Source organism: Narcine bancroftii, chromosome 12, assembly GCF_036971445.1.
Source record: "Narcine bancroftii isolate sNarBan1 chromosome 12, sNarBan1.hap1, whole genome shotgun sequence".
In the NCBI taxonomy this organism is placed as follows: Eukaryota; Metazoa; Chordata; class Chondrichthyes; order Torpediniformes; family Narcinidae; genus Narcine; species Narcine bancroftii.
The window spans coordinates 18,838,666-18,854,798 of NC_091480.1; the positions used below are offsets into that span (position 1 = coordinate 18,838,666).

The following is a 16,133-nucleotide window of genomic DNA, read 5'->3' on the forward strand; positions in this document are numbered from 1 at the left end:
TTGGAAAAAAAAATCAGGTAGAAATACCCAACATATAGAGAGTTTAGTGACAAACACAAGGAACTTGCTGTCCAAGTTGTTTAACCCCTCCAGTTCCATCAGTGGAACCAGCAAATTTGTAGCCTGTGGAAATGCTGCCTCACGTCTCCTGCAACAACCTCCATGCAAACACCAAAACACTGGTCCTTCTGCATTTACATAGGTTTCCACTTTCCACCCATAAACTAAGGTATGCTTACAGGCCTTCTGGAAAATGTCCCTCACGGACTGGACTCTGGAAACTACAGATAGAAATAGAGTGACAATAAAGTATGATTAGTGAAAAAGGTGTTGGGTGAATCAGAATTTTATTGCCTTGAGCAAGTCAATGAAATTTGTTGTTTTTCAGTAGCAAAAACATCTTATAACATTATTATATTTTAAAAAAACCACAAAAAGGCAGTGTCTTTGATTCATTGATTATTCAGGAATCTGATGGCAGTGGGGAAGAAGCTGACGTACTATTGAGTGCAATTTTTTAGGCTCATACCTTCCACACCCCCCACCCCCCCCCCCCCCCCCACCGATGGTAGCAGAATGAGGAGGGCATTACCTGGTGGTGGGGGGTCTTTGAGGATAAAGGTTGCTTTTTCTAAAGACACCACCTCATGTAGATGTCCTTAATGGAATGAAGTCCGGTGCCTGTGATGTCACAGGCTGAGATAACAACCCTCTGGAGTTTATTCTTGCCCTGAGAGTTGGTGCCTCTGTACCAGGCAGTGATGCATCCAGCCTGAATTCTCTCCATGGTCCACCTGTAGTGATTTACAAGAGTCATCTCAGTGATCAGAAGGCCTGCTCTCCAGACTGTGCAAATAACATAACTGTCACTCCTTAACAGTAGCTCATTGATTTAAATAATTTTAATGATATTGCAAGTCATATTTATTGCTAAGCCTCCTGTCAATTTGAAAATTACCTCATTAAAATGCAATTAAACTGGGCAATTAAGATTTTGCTTCCTGAACAATTTTGGGTGCATTTTTAGAGATTTTGGGCTGATCCCAAAAATCACCTTAAAAATTTCCCATCACATACTTAAAAAAAAAGACAACCTATTTTGTGATTTCCTGCCATATTTTACATCATCTAGTATATTGCCCACAAAGCAAGTGGTTTTGGTCAGTCCAACTATGGACTTATGCCTGGGTGTGCTTAGTCAGGATTGATGCAGACAGTTAAAATGTTCCCTTTTCCACCAACTCAAGTCTCTTGCACATTTTATTCCCTTTGGGGGTCTCGATTTGCTCAAATAAAAAGATTATCAGCAGTTCTTGCAAAGCCTTTTTGGCTACCTCTTTGCAATTTTCCTTCAGTGCCATTTTCTTTAGGTACTGCATCAAATGGAAATGCCTTGGGCCAGCTGCTTGGTTCAGACATCAAATGCAAAACATTAAGTCAGGCTACCACCAGATGACAACATTGAGGCTTCATAGGGACTATGTTAAATTGCAATTTAACCCAACACTTTTGTAAAACTTTAAAAGTTATTCAGCAAATTTAAAACATCTGTATTGGAAAAATTATGATTCCTTCATTGAAGTAAAGCTCCCCAAATATATTACAGAAGAAAATGCACCAAACCAAGATAGAAACAAAAAAAAAACCACATGGGTTTGAAGACATGACTAAAAACTTCCAGATATGAAGCAATTACACTGCACCATGGAACAAAATTAAGTATGTATATTTAATCAGGCTCCAGGAACCACACCTCCTCCAAGTTCCCCTCATAGAAGAGGATTTATTAATCAAATCTTTTATCACTTCACTGAGCCCACTTAACTTTATCCAATTCTAACCAACAGCTCAAACCACAATCAAGTTCTGTGCACCCACCAACTGTCTCAGTCCCTGAAAGCAAACAGCATCCAGCTCCTGTTATCAAAACCCTTTTGAACTGGCTCCAGTTGCCTCTAATTAGGAACACCTGAATGGCATTCAATTAATTACATTAGTTAAAAGATAATTAACACTTCTTTAAAAGTTAAAAATACATCGAACTACTACAAATTACAAAAATCCAAAAATTAAATAAAGAAAAAAAAACTAATCTCACCTTTTTTAAATGAAGATTAGCCACTGCCTTCAGATGAATTAACCTGCATCACTCACTTTGAAGCAACAGTCAAGAAAATACACCAGTATCACTACGTTCTTAGAAGTCTAAGGAAGTTCATCATGTCTTCCGTGTCCCTCAGTAGGTGCACCATCAAAGACATAACTACTGGATGCATCACAGTGTGGTACAGGGACTGCTCTGCTCAAGATCAGAAGGTGCAGAGGGTGCTGAATGCAGTTTACAACATCACGCAAACTTCCCTCCCTGCCAATGGGCTCCACCTTCTGCTTTGGAAAGGCAGCCAATGTCCCGAGCGACCCATCGCACCCCAGGCACACTCTCTTCTCCCTCCTCCCGCCAGAAATAAGACACAAAAGTGTGAAATCATGCCTCAATGGGCTCAAATACAGTTTCTTAAATGCAGACATCACCCTCCTGAATGAACCCCCACCACATTTGTGCTGCCCTTGCTAATTGATCTTTTCTCATTCTGACTCTACTTTATTATCATTGTGGGAATGTTAGAATTGAAGTGCCAGACTGCTCGCGGAAGAACCTTACTCACTGTGCCAGGCATAATGTGATAAATAAACTTAAAATAAATTATGTTGCCAATAGAGTAGCAAGAGGAAGTAAATGGTGTGGACATTGACAAAAAAGCAAACAAATGACTAATGTGAATTAATGACTAATATTAATTTTGTGATCAGCAATAATAAGAACCTTTTACTTACAAAGAATATCTGTATCACGATTAGGTAACTTTGGATTATGTCAGATTTAAAACTCCATTCCTGCATCAGCCACCACAAGCAGAGCTGGAAATGTCAATTAATTACAGAACAGTGCAATCTTCAGAAAGGCAAGAGCCAGGAGTCACGTGATGGAGTAGTGGCCGGACGGTGAACTCCAGCCCTCTCCAGAAAAGTCGGGAAAAACAAGAGAAAACACAAAGGCACAGAAATAAAAGTTACAGAAAAGTGAGTATAAAGGTGGAAAGAAGATGGCGACAAAAAAAGAAAAGTCGAAAGCAACGGTAAGAAGAGAGGAAGAGAAGACAAAGGAGGAAAAAGGTGAAGGCCTTACCTGTCCGAAGAGGCCCGCTGCGGAGAGAGAAACCCGCTCCCTCAGGTCGGTAAATAATGGACTACAAAAATGGCTCGCAGAGCCGAACAAAAGTGCGCAACCGCGCATGCGCGAAACTTCGCGCATGCGCGATGCGAATGAAAAAAAACACACCGACGGGAGGGGGGACCAGCTGGGGAGTCGATCTCCACAGCCGGCAACGACAGCTGCAGAACACCTGCAGCAAGAAGAGACCACAGAAGACAATAGAAACAAGATAGAAGAGGAGGAAAGGGCAACAAAGAAACAACAGATGGTCAACCCAGAGGAAGAAGAAGAGGAAGAGTATGGTGAAATAGAAGAAGAAAAGAGAGGCAAGGTAAAGGATATACTTGCTCTTATTAGAGGATACATGGAATCATTTAAAGAATGGCAAACACAGGAATTTAAGGATTTAAGAAAAAGAATAAACAACACAGAGGAGAAAATAATTAAAATGGAGATGACCTTAACAGAAATGGGAAAAAAAATGGACAAGATGGAAGAGCGGGCAGTAGCAGCAGAAATGGAGGTAGAAGACTTAAAAAAGAAATTGGAGAAATCTAATAAAAAAACTAAAGAGACACAAGAACTACTAGCTCAAAAAATAGATACAATGGAAAACCATAACAGAAGAAATAACATAAAGATAGTGGGCCTTAAGGAAGATGAAGAAGGCAAGAATATGAGGGAGTTTATAAAAGAGTGGATCCCTAAGACCCTAGGATGTCCAGAACTACAGCATGAAATGGAAATAGAAAGGGCACATAGAGTATTGGCCTCTAAACCACAACCACAACAAAAACCAAGATCTATTGTAGTAAAATTCCTAAGATATACTACAAGAGAAAAGGTACTGGAGAAGACAATGGAAAAAGTAAAAGAGGGCAACAAACCACTGGAGTATAAAGGGCAAAAAATCTTCATTTATCCAGATATAAGTTTTGAACTCCTAAAGAAGAGAAAAGAGTTCAATACAGCAAAGGCGATTTTATGGAAGAAAGGGTATAAATTTATACTAAAGCATCCAGCGGTATTGAAAATATTTATTCCAGGACAGCAAAACAGACTATTCTCGGATCCAGAAGAAGCACGAAAATTTGCAGAACAATTACAAAAATAGACTGAGGGAGGAAGACGGGTAATGAGAGTTAAAATGATCACGACTGATATGTATGTGGGTAAAGACAAAAATAGACTGAGGGATGAAGACGGGTAATGAGAGTAAAAATGATCACGATTGATATGTATGCAGGTAAAGAGGTATAAGAGTGAATAGAGACAATGAGCATACATGAATGTATCTGTACTTAGAGGAAAATATAGATAGTATAGACAAGAATTAATAAGGGAAGGTAATGGAATAGAGAGAATAAGGAGGGAATTAAAAGAGGGACCTTTGTGACATATGAAAAGTGAAATCTTTTCTGGGGGAGGCGGGGTGGGGGGAAATAGCGGTCACTGCACAATCAGTTGACGCTTGCGAGTGGATTCGCAAATCCAAATGGAGAGGGGAGATGTGGTTGTCCGACAAGGGATAAAGGACAACTCAGGAGGTGAAGGGGAGATTGGGGATAAATAAGATAGAAATAGGAGAATAAGGAAAATGTTAGATGTTGTAGGAATGTTGTCTTATGAAGAGTTGAAAATAAGAAAACAGAAATGGAAAAGGAGGAAAGGTAATGATGGAAAAACGGAAAGAGAAGATAAACAAAATATAAAAGGGCTACGCTGAACTATATGTCTTTAAATATTAATGGAATACATAACCAAATTAAAAGGAAGAAACTACCAAATTTAAATGAATAAATGTATTCCATTAGAAAAAAAAATAACATATTGGTTAAGAAATAATATTGAAATATTCGAACAAGTATAGGAGCCTTACATTAAATACAATAGCGAAAACCTACCGGGGACAAACATTACCTAAGTTGATAGAAGGAGAAGGAAAGAAAAGAATGGACTCAGTAGAATTTCTGGTGTAATTTTGTTGAATGACAACATTGTCTGACTGGATTAATGCAACCTAGATTGTATACCTAAAATGGATGAGAGGGGGGGGTGGGGGGGTGGTTTGGGAGGAAAGGGGGGGGGGGAGAAAAAGTCACTGTATATGTGTGAAAAGAAATAGTGTATATCATGGCTAATGTGATTTATGGTGTGGGAAAAAAAAAAAAAAAAAAAAAAAAAAAAAAAAAAAGAAAGGCAAGAGCCCAGCCAAATCAGAAACTAAATATATTTAAAAAGATGGAGGAGCTGGCAATCTAAAATCCAAAACTGGTTCTTCTAAAATAGTTCGTGTAAGTCTAGACAAATATAATTAATTAATATACCAAAATCAAATATACCTAAATCAAAGTACCCCAACCATATCACGTGCGGATGCTTCAATGTGAAGTGTCACAGAGAGCTCAGATGTTAGTGATTTTAGGGTCTCCAATGGTGCTGGATGGTACAATGAGCAAACATCTTGAACAGGAGTCATCTGGCTCATTGAGTTCATGTGCCACCTGGTGGTGGGGGAAGAGTAATACAGGCAATATGTATCTTAATTTTACCAATACGATGCCGCTTTAGTTGCCCATTCAGAGCCAGCTCTTCAGCGCTTGACTTCCTGTTTTGCGGAAACTGCCAAAATGTTTGGCCTGGAAGTCAGCCTGAAGAAAACTGAGGTCCTCCATCAGCCAGCTCCCCACCATGACTACCAGCACCCCCACATCTCCATCGGGCACACAAAACTCAAAACGGTCAACCAGTTTACCTATCTCGGCTGCACCATTTCATCAGATGCAAGGATCGACAACGAGATAGACAACAGGCTCGCCAAGGCAAATAGCGCCTTTGGAAGACTACACAAAAGAGTCTGGAAAAACAACCAACTGAAAAACCTCACAAAGATAAGCGTATACAGAGCCGTTGTCATACCCACACTCCTGTTTGGCTCCGAATCATGGGTCCTCTACCGGCATCACCTACGGCTCCTAGAACGCTTCCACCAGCGTTGTCTCCGCTCCATCCTCAACATTCATTGGAGTGACTTCATCCCTAACATCGAAGTACTCGAGATGGCAGAGGCCGACAGCATTGAATCCACTCTGTTGAAGATCCAACTGCGCTGGGTAGGTCACGTCTCCAGATTGGAGGACCATCACCTTCCCAAGATCGTGTTATATGGTGAGCTCTCCACTGGCCATCGTGTCAGAGGCGCACCAAAGAAGAGGTACAAGGACTGCCTAAAGAAATCTCTTGGTGCCTGCCACATTGACCACCGCCAGTGGGCTGATCTCGCCTCAAACCGTGCATCTTGGCGCCTCACAGTTCGGCGGGCAGCAACCTCCTTTGAAGAAGACCGCAGAGCCCACCTCACTGACAAAAGACAAAGGAGGAAAAACCCAACACCCAACCCCAACCAACAAATTTTCCCCTGCAACCGCTGCAACCGTGTCTGCCTGTCCTGCATCGAACTTGTCAGCCACAAACGAGCCTGCAGCTGACGTGGACATTTACCCCTCCATAAATCTTCATCCGCGAAGCCAAGCCAAAGAAAAGAGACAAGATTTCAAGATATAGGAGCCCATCCAGTCTACTCCACCATTCTAATCATGAGCTGATCCATCCTCCCACTCAGCCTCACTCCCCAGCCTTCTCCCCAGTTCACTTTATCAAATACCTGTCAATCTCTGCAGCATGGTAAAGGCCCATGAAACCCAAGCCTTTCAGTTACTTGGACAAAACCGGAGCAACCAGGAGAAAACCAACACAGGTTACGGGAGAACACAGATTAGAACCCGAGCCGCTGGCACAGTGACAGCATTGCACTTACCGCTACGCGAACCGTGCCTCTAACTTATGAGTCAAACTGCACCCAGCTGCCATTGAGGTCATAGTATAAGCAGATAGATGCACTGGAGAAAACACAAATTTCACTGTAAATACAGTAAAACCACTGGTATCTGGAATTCAAAGCAAAAAAAAATTGAGGAAAATAAATTTTAAAAACAAAAATAAATAATAGGTATTGCTCACACTAACCATCTAACCATCTGAGAATCTCATATGTACAAAACAATATCTACTTATTTATTTGTACAGGTGAAATCTTCTTTCTTCTTTCATCTTTGGCTTGGCTTCGCGAATGAAGATTTATGGAGGGGTAATGTCCACGTCAGCTGCAGGCTCGTTTGTGGCTCACAAGTCCGATGCGGGACAGGCAGACACGGTTGCAGCGGTTGCAAGGGAAAGTTGGTTGGTTGGGGTTGGGTGTTGGGTTTTTCCTCCTTTGTCTTTTGTCAGTGAAGTGGGCTCTGCGGTCTTCTTCAAAGGAGGTTGCTGCCCGCCGAACTGTGAGGCTCCAAGATGCATGGTTTGAGGCGATATCAGCCCACTGGCAGTGGTCAATGTGGCAGGCACCAAGAGATTTCTTTAGGCAGTCCTTGTACCTCTTCTTTGGTGCACCTCTGTCTCGGTGCCCAGTGGAGAGCTCGCCATATAACACGATCTTGGGAAGGCGATGGTCCTCCATTCTGCAGACGTGACCCACCCAGCGCAATTGGGTCTTCAGCAGCATGGATTCGATGCTGTCGGCCTCTGCCATCTCGAGTACTTCGATGTTGGAGATGAAGTCACTCCAATGAATGTTGAGGATGGAGCGGAGACAACGCTGGTGAAAGCGTTCTAGGAGCCGTAGGTGATGCCGGTAGAGGACCCATGATTCGGAGCCGAACAGGAGTGTGCCCAAGCAAGCTGGGACATGGCAGCGAGGTCCTTGGGTCGTAGGTTTTATATCGGAGTGGCCTTCTCCTATGCAGGTTTCTTACACGGGCTGGAGGGGCCTGCCTCCCCTCCTAGGTCGGACCATTCCTGGTCGCAATCCAACCTGTTGTCCTCTGCCTGCTTCTCGGGGCCTCCACCTGCTTCACTCTGCGAGGCCGGGGCCACCGCCTCCCCTTCGCTTCTGCCCGGACCGGGGCCTCCGCCTGCCTCACTCTACCAAGGCCAGGGCTGCCGCCTCCCCCTCACTTTTGCCCGGATCGGGGCCGCCGCCGCCTACCTTCTGCTCGGACTGGGGCCGGGGCCGCCGCTGCCTATCCTCTGCCCGTACCGGAGCCGGGGCCGCCGCTGCCTTCCCTGTGCCCGGACCGGGGCCGCCGCCTCCTTCTTTCTGCTCAGACCGGGGCCTCCACCTGCTTTGCTCTGCTGTCTGTATGTGTGTTATATCTGGTTTATGTCTGCATGTTTTCAACTGAGGACTGGAGAACACTGCTTCGTCGTGTTGTACTTGTTCAATCAGATGACAATAAACTTGACTTGAATTCAGTTAATTTGAAGTGAATTTTGTTCAGTATTACTACTGTACAGTATTTTTGTCTTTTAAACTGTTCATACTTGATGCAGGTATTGTAATGGTAAGAGTAAGTCTCAAGCAACCGGAAAATACACTTACCCCGCATTTACCATTCTCACAGGAGCTGGACACCAGAGGTTTTATCATATTAGAGTCAATAAATTTTTTTCTGATGACATTAATTTGAAATAAAGCCTTGATTTTGATGTACAGTCCTTAAATGTCACCATAGAGAAATCCTCATTGACTCTTTGGAATGCCTGGCTCACAATCATTCAAATTGGAGTAGAAGTATTGGAGATGGAAATGAGAACCTTGAGGCCATGTTTTGGGACTACATGGAAATCCTGCACCAGCAGTGGAAGGGGGACACCAGCTGATGGACGTCCCAGCTCCCCTCTCCACGAGTCCCTCCTGCCCCTTTTGTGGACCCCTTTTGTGTTCTGACATTGACCTCATTAGCCACCTCAGAACCCACAAAGACCAACGTGGAAGCAAATCACCCTCAATAGGGAGGGAGTGCGAAGAATAAAAGTTTATGAAGACAGATCTTGTTGAAAATGTTGAGTTAATTGAAAAAAAATTATGCTGGTTTTGTTTGCCCTTGTACTCTATGACACAAGGAGTCTATGAATAATATAGTGAGCAGTGGAGACAGGCATGCTGGGAACACCACCAAACATCCTAAAATGAATCCCACCATCCTACTCCTCCACTCTCAATGAAGCCTGAAGGGATTCCTTTGGCAATAGGCGGAAAGACTTTCTTCTTGTCACTCATTTCAGCTTCTCCCATTGGGGAAGAGATACAGGAGGATCAGAACCAACACCACCAGGCTGAGGAACAGCTTCTTCCCACGGGCAGTGAGAATGGTGAATGACCAAAAGAACTGCTCACAGTCACCATCCGAGACTCTCATATTTACAAGGTGATATTTATTTATTTACTTATTGTATATATGAATACAATAAATGTATTATTCGCCTGAATGTGTGTTTTGTCTGGTGGTGTACCTCCACGTTTTGCTCTGAGGAGAACACTGTTTCACTGGTTTGTACTTGTGTAGTCATTTGATAATAAACTTGACTTGAGATCCTGGCTCTGTTCACACAATGAAGATGATTGGTCCTGAACGTCATCCAATAGATGGCAAACCCATTTCACAAGCAGTGGATCAAATTCAAGCTCTGTACTCATTGATGGCCATAGCTTTTGACGCTCAACCATCTCGGTCCCAGAACTGCAAGCATTTCTTGGGGGAGTGAAGTGGACTTAAACGACTATTTCATTCATATGCAGCCAGAAATACCATGAGGATGATCCATTTCACAATGGCCTGGATTCAGCAAAACTCAAGAAGTTTGACACCATTCATTAGAAAGCACCCCTTGTGACTGACATCCCATCCATCATCCTAAATATTCATTCCCTGCAGTGCCGGTGACTGCAGTGTGCCCTATACATGAACTACTTTGCAATGATCTCCTTGAGCTGCACCAATAACGCCGGCCAAAACCAACGACCTCCACCACAAAGTTTGTTTTAAAAAATGGAAAGCACAGCCAGCAAGTTGCCCTCCAAGTCGCGAGCCTTCTTCTTGTCTTGGTACCTTTTCCATCACAGTGTCTCAATCTTGGGCTTCCACATTCAGCAACAACGCTGGGGTAATTTCACAACATTGCAGCAATTTTTAAGAAGGCAGCACATTTCCACCTTCTCCCAGGCAATTAGGAACAGGCAGTAAGTGTTGGCTTCGCCAGCTGTGAAAGTAAAAGACCGAATCTCTGCAGATACCATGGTTGAAGGAAAAACACAACGTTGGAGAAACTCATCTGGTCCAACAGTGTACCTTACATAGCAAAGATGAAGAAGCATTACCCTTCAACAAGATTTTACTTAAGACGGGGCATTGTTTTAAGTCATAGAAGAGGTTAAATATATAACACACCCCTTTGATCTCAGTTATGTTTGCTTGGATAATTTTAACATTGTTCCTCTAAAATCCAATGAATGATTATCCGTGCTTGTATAACCTATAACCTAGCCCTCCCTCTCCCCAATCCAATGGCATCCCTCTCTCGCTGACAACAAACCCTTGGAACCGTGCAGTGAAAGGCGCACCTAGAAGATGGGTAACCATGCACGCAAAGGCTATGTAACTCGAGGCAAGTGACAGAGCCAGGCGGCGTGTGTTTGGGACTGGTCCCGCCAGGGTCTGGACTGTCCCCACCGACACGGAGCAGTGCTTCTCCTCTGTGCTTGCACCTGGCCGAGAGATTCCCAGAGGGCAAGAAGGGCTGGTTGGCGAAAGGATGTGGAGATGTCTGGCCTCCAAGATGAAGAAGCTTCCTTGGATCTCCAATGTGGCTTGGTACAGCTGCGTCTTCGCGGCGGGGGACCTGGCTCACCAGAACCTCACCAAACATTGGGAAAACATTGACCTGAAACAAACGCGGAACATCACCATCCTGGCACTGACCTTCCATGGCAATTTCGTTTACCTGTGGATCAGGGCCATGGAGAGCCTGTTCCCTGGCGCTGCACTGAGCACAATCCTTTGGAAGCTGGCGTGCGACCAGCTGGTTGGGACTCCCACCGGCATCAGCGCCTTCTACATCGGTGGGTACCATCATCTATCTGTGCACAAAGGCGCTGGAGAGACGCAGCAGGAATTAGCCAAAAAACAAAGCAGGCGGGGGGGTGGGGGGAGGCAGGGGGTAGGAGTGCAGACCAACAGGTAAGAGGGGGATATGGGTGGGAGGGTAGAAGAGAGGAGCCGAAGGGAGGAGATCTTTCTGTGAATGGGTGGGGTGCTGGGGGAGAGGAGACAGAGGGATGGGGATAAAGAGGGGGGTTAACTGGAACAGGAGGTGGAATGTGGAGGGGTTCTTCCTTCACTTTGTGGGCAGATCCACAGCGAATAAGGCCTCCGGAGAGTTATGTCAGTGTGGGGGTTTTGTGTATGGTACCCATCACAGCGTCTGCACAGTTTCCTACGTACGTGTGGGCTGGGGAGATGGTGTTGCATTGGGGGCATAGCCCCAGCCCCCACTCTCCTCCAATCTCAAACCTCTCGCTTCCAGCATTGTCCTAATGTACTTCTCTTTTCCACAAATGAAGTCCTTCCAGCTTTTATTTTTAGCCTTTGGCAAAGGAACAGCCTGCTGGAAGACGTGGTCAGTTTCTGCCAGACTTTTGAACAAGGGTCTGCTCTGAGATGGAAACAGCAACAAACACGCTCAATGCTAAAAGACATCGAGCATGTTATGCTTTCAAGGACCGCCTGGCCTTCAAACCTTGTTCCCTCCCTCTCAATACTTTGGGAGCCGTGTGCCTTTCTTTGTTGTGGCTTCAATTTTCAACGACATGGGCGCTCTTGTCCATTTTTAAAATTATTTTGGACCTGGAGTTTGGTCGTGGACAGGGAAGAGATGGAAGAAACCTTCCATTCACTGACTGTTCTAAAGAACCCAAGAGTACAAAGTAGGTTTGCAGTATTCACGACCTGATCATTTTTTGAAAACAGATCTTGTTAATCATTTAATTGGTGGTTAATATTATTACCAAAGATAGAACAAAGGTAGGGGGGGGGGGGAGGGGAAACAAGTGGAGGGAAACGAAAGGTGTTTAGAAGTGAGGCAGGAGCCAAGTTATTGGGCACACCATTTGCCTATCACTCACACCCTGACTCATCGCGTTGCCTTTTCACTCCAACAGTTTATCTCTCCCCCACCTTAAACATCACAGCCTTCAGAAGTCAATCTCAGAGTCCTGCAGCTCTTAATTTTACTTCTTTAAAAAATAATTTTTATTGATATTTACATTATGCAGAATTAAACAGTACAGATATATATTGCATTAGTAAAATTCAAGAAAAAAAACCCAGAACCCTGACCACTAAGTAAGGTTAAAAGCTGACACGTAGGCATCAAGTGACAACAACCTGGAGATGGACAGTAGAGCATCAGAGCTCAGAACAACCCCAATTCTTTAGGTGATGATAACAGACCATAAATGGGCACCACATCTTTTGGAAGTTAATATTTGACTCTTTAATAGCTTATCTTATGTTTTCTAGACTTAAACAAGACATAATATCATTTAGTCATTGTGCATCTGTAGGTGGAACATTATTTTCCCATTTAATCAAAATTGCACGTCCAACCATCAATGAAATAAAAGATAAAATTTGGTTTTGAGTTGGAGCCAGTAAAACATCATCATCTTGAAATGATCCAAATAGAGCAATTAAAGGACAAGGTTCTAATTTGAACTTGAGAATCATGTACCTCCAGCATTTTCTGCTTTTAGCAAGAAAACCATCTGCTGGAAGATCTCTGCAGGTCAAACAGCATCTGTGGGTGAAAAGAACTGTTAATGTTCCAGATTGATACCCTGCAGCAGGGCTTCTATTTTCAGTTCCCGTTTCAGATTTTGTGTTATCAACATAGAGTATGAGAGCACAGTACAGGCCCTTGCAGTTAATCAACTGGCATTTCCCCTAAACTCACCTTAAACATGTATCCACCTTTTCCCAATTTGTACACCTTGTCTCTGTCTCTCACAATCTTACATATCTCTATACTTCCACGATTTAAAGAGAAAGACCCCTAGCTCTGTTAGCCTTGCTTCATAAGACATATTCTCCAATCCAAGCAACATTCTGCTAAATCTCTTCTGTGAAGCTTCTACCTCTTACCTGCAATGAGGTGACCAGGAATGTAAATTAAATTAATATGGCCCAGAAACAGGCCCTTTTGACCCACGAGCTCATGCCATCCAATTGCACCAAATTGACCTACAACACCCAGTGCACTTTGAAAAGTGGGATGAAATTGGAGCACCCACAGGAAACCCACATAAACATGGGGAGAATGCACCAAGTCCTTAACTCGAGTCCTAATCGCTGGCACTGTAACAGCATTGCACTAACCACCACGCTAATTGTACCACCTTAAATGAACACAATACTCCAAGTGTGATTTAACATGTGAGAATTCCTTACAATAACACAAAGAGGAGTTTGCTCTCTGTTTATAGAGCTGTTCTTTGTGCTTGTCCGAGGTATGAGTATTCTGGAAGGGAAACAAGATATCTTTGCAGACTGGAAGAAAAATTTCTGGAGCACGGAAAAGGTAAGGGATTAGTTTAAGTTGACATTGTGGTTGGCAAAGACATCATAGCTTCAAGGTCCTGAACTGTTTTGTTCCATGTTCATAGTTTCGCTTCAATGTAATTTTCTTTCTTCTTTGGGCTCCGTGTCCCTGTTTTCCGGGACTGGTTTTATACTGGTGTTTGTTCTGTAGTTTACCCATGGACCCAGTTTGGCGTATATATTATGAAAGGTTAAAAATGGCCAGAGTCTAAAGGTGAATATCTTGTAATCTTTTTCTCTGCACCATTTGGTTTAGAAGTGTGATATTATTCAATTGATGTCATACGATTAACTTCTGAAATCTGCTATTAGGAAATTGCCTGTTATCTTCTATCTTTTAATTTTAAAGGTGCCATTGATATAATTTCACATAATGAATTGATTGCAGTTCAGAATTAAGTAACATTATCATTTTCAAAAACAAATGTCTATCAACTATCATTATACCAAGATTGATTCATATAAATTACATGAATATAATCGTTGTTTCATAATTCTTCAAACTGTTTCTTTGTTTTTAGGCTGCAGTGATATATTGGCCTATGGTACAGGTAGGCCATTATTCCAATCAGTTGCAAGGAGTTGAATATTCTTTTCCTATTTTCCTGCAAATCTACGCAGTTGTGATGAATTTATGTTTTCTTGCAGATAATCAACTATAGCCTGGTGCCGGTGTTCCTCAGGATGGCTTACTTTGGTTGCTGGGGATTTGTATGGATAGTTTTTATCTCCCATTTACGAAGGAACAGAGATGGTCCTTCAGCCTTCTGAAAGTCAAACTCACAGTTGAAGAATAAATGAAAAATAATTTTTAGAACCGATTTCAAAATTAATAGTGTGATATTTTGCACCAATCTGTTACCATCTGTAAATTTAAAATTTAAATAATATTTTGGTAGATTAAAATAGTACTGGTGGAAGTTTTGTATAGTTTGCATTGTGTGTTTTTTTTGTGAGCACAGGTAAAGGTTCCCTGAGGGAAAGCAAATATTTGCACACATCACAGAATCTTATTGTAAATGAAGTGCAGGACTAAAGCAAATTGCCAGGATAAGTTCTTAGGAGGAAGATCTCTGGCCCAAATGTCTTATTTCATCTTGAGTGTGCAGTGCTTGTAAAGATTTACGCTTTCGGTGATGGAAGATTGTGAAGTGGTGCAGTATTATAATGATTTTACGTTTCAACCTGCAGAGAGGATTATTCCAAATAGTAAAAGAGGACATTGAGAACTCAGCAGTGTGTCTCACCCACGTTTTCAAAAGGTGATATCCCAGAAGGATGAAAGTCTATATTAATTTTTGAAAATATACAAAGAAACAGGAAGAGACATCTGTGTATTTATACAGTCGTGTTTGGATATTGATAATCGTCTTCTGACAGCAATAAAATCACTAGTACCATATGCTGCTTGCATTAAATATCTTTTCTCTCAATATTTTTGGAGAGTGCATTGCTGGGAAAGATATCCTACAGATGAATGCAAACTTTTTAAGGTTAGTAAATGACTGTTTCATTGCCAACCAGTATGTTTTTATTTGAATGGAACAAATGGCTGTTTTTGGGGAACTATATTTTGAAAACATGACCCCAATACACATGTTGGTGAAATCACAGGACTTTGTCATATTCAAGTACATAAAATAATTCATAGTGCTGATATTCGCTGTTTTCATTAAGATTTTTGATTGACCCAACTACTGAAGGGAACTTTGCATTATAAGCCCACTTATGTTTTCACATTCATTGACTATAGCTTGACTGCAGGACATGGAGATATTCAGTGATGGACCCCACCAGAGAGAGAAGCATTTTCGTTTGGAACAGGAAATTCCAAGGCGCCCTTAGCTTCCCCAGAAAGCAGGTAGGAGAGTTGTGCAGCACATAAACAGGCCATTCTGCTCAATTTGTCCATTTTTGTGATATCAATCTATGCTAATCCCAGCCTCACTGACAAAAGGCAAAGGAGAAAAAACCCAACACCCAACCCCAACCCACCAATTTTCCCCTGCAACCGCTGCAACCGTGTCTGCCTGTCCCGCATCGGACTTGTCAGCCACAAACGAGCCTGCAGCTGACGTGGACATTTACCCCCCTCCATAAATCTTCGTCTGCGAAGCCAAGCCAAAGAATCCCAGCCCTCCATTAGACCCATATCTCTCTACACATTTTCTCTCCAAGTACCCGTCCAAATGCCTTTTCAACATTGTGATTGTATGTGCCTCTCCCATTTCTTCTGGCAGCCCATTCCACATAACCAACACTCTCTGTCTGAAAAACTTCACTCACACATCTCCTTCAAATTTCTCTCCTCTCATCTTAAATTTATTCCTTCTGCTTTTATTAAGATTTTAAAAAATCATGAAATCAAACCAGACCATTTCCACCCAGCTTTAATGGAGATTTCTGACTTTGTTAACTGATGCAAA

At 42.7% G+C, this 16,133-nt stretch overlaps 1 protein-coding gene across 1 annotated transcript; it reads left to right on the top strand.

Moving 5' to 3' along the window:
- The first annotated feature begins 10,888 nt into the window (after positions 1 to 10,888).
- On the top strand, positions 10,889 to 14,541 carry mpv17l (MPV17 mitochondrial membrane protein like). The gene is made up of 4 exons (XM_069905704.1): positions 10,889 to 11,171; positions 13,617 to 13,687; positions 14,229 to 14,258; positions 14,356 to 14,541. Exons 1-4 carry the CDS (start codon positions 10,889 to 10,891, stop codon positions 14,476 to 14,478), a joined length of 507 nt encoding a protein of 168 aa, XP_069761805.1. The 3' UTR covers positions 14,479 to 14,541.
- The last annotated feature ends 1,592 nt before the right edge of the window (positions 14,542 to 16,133 follow it).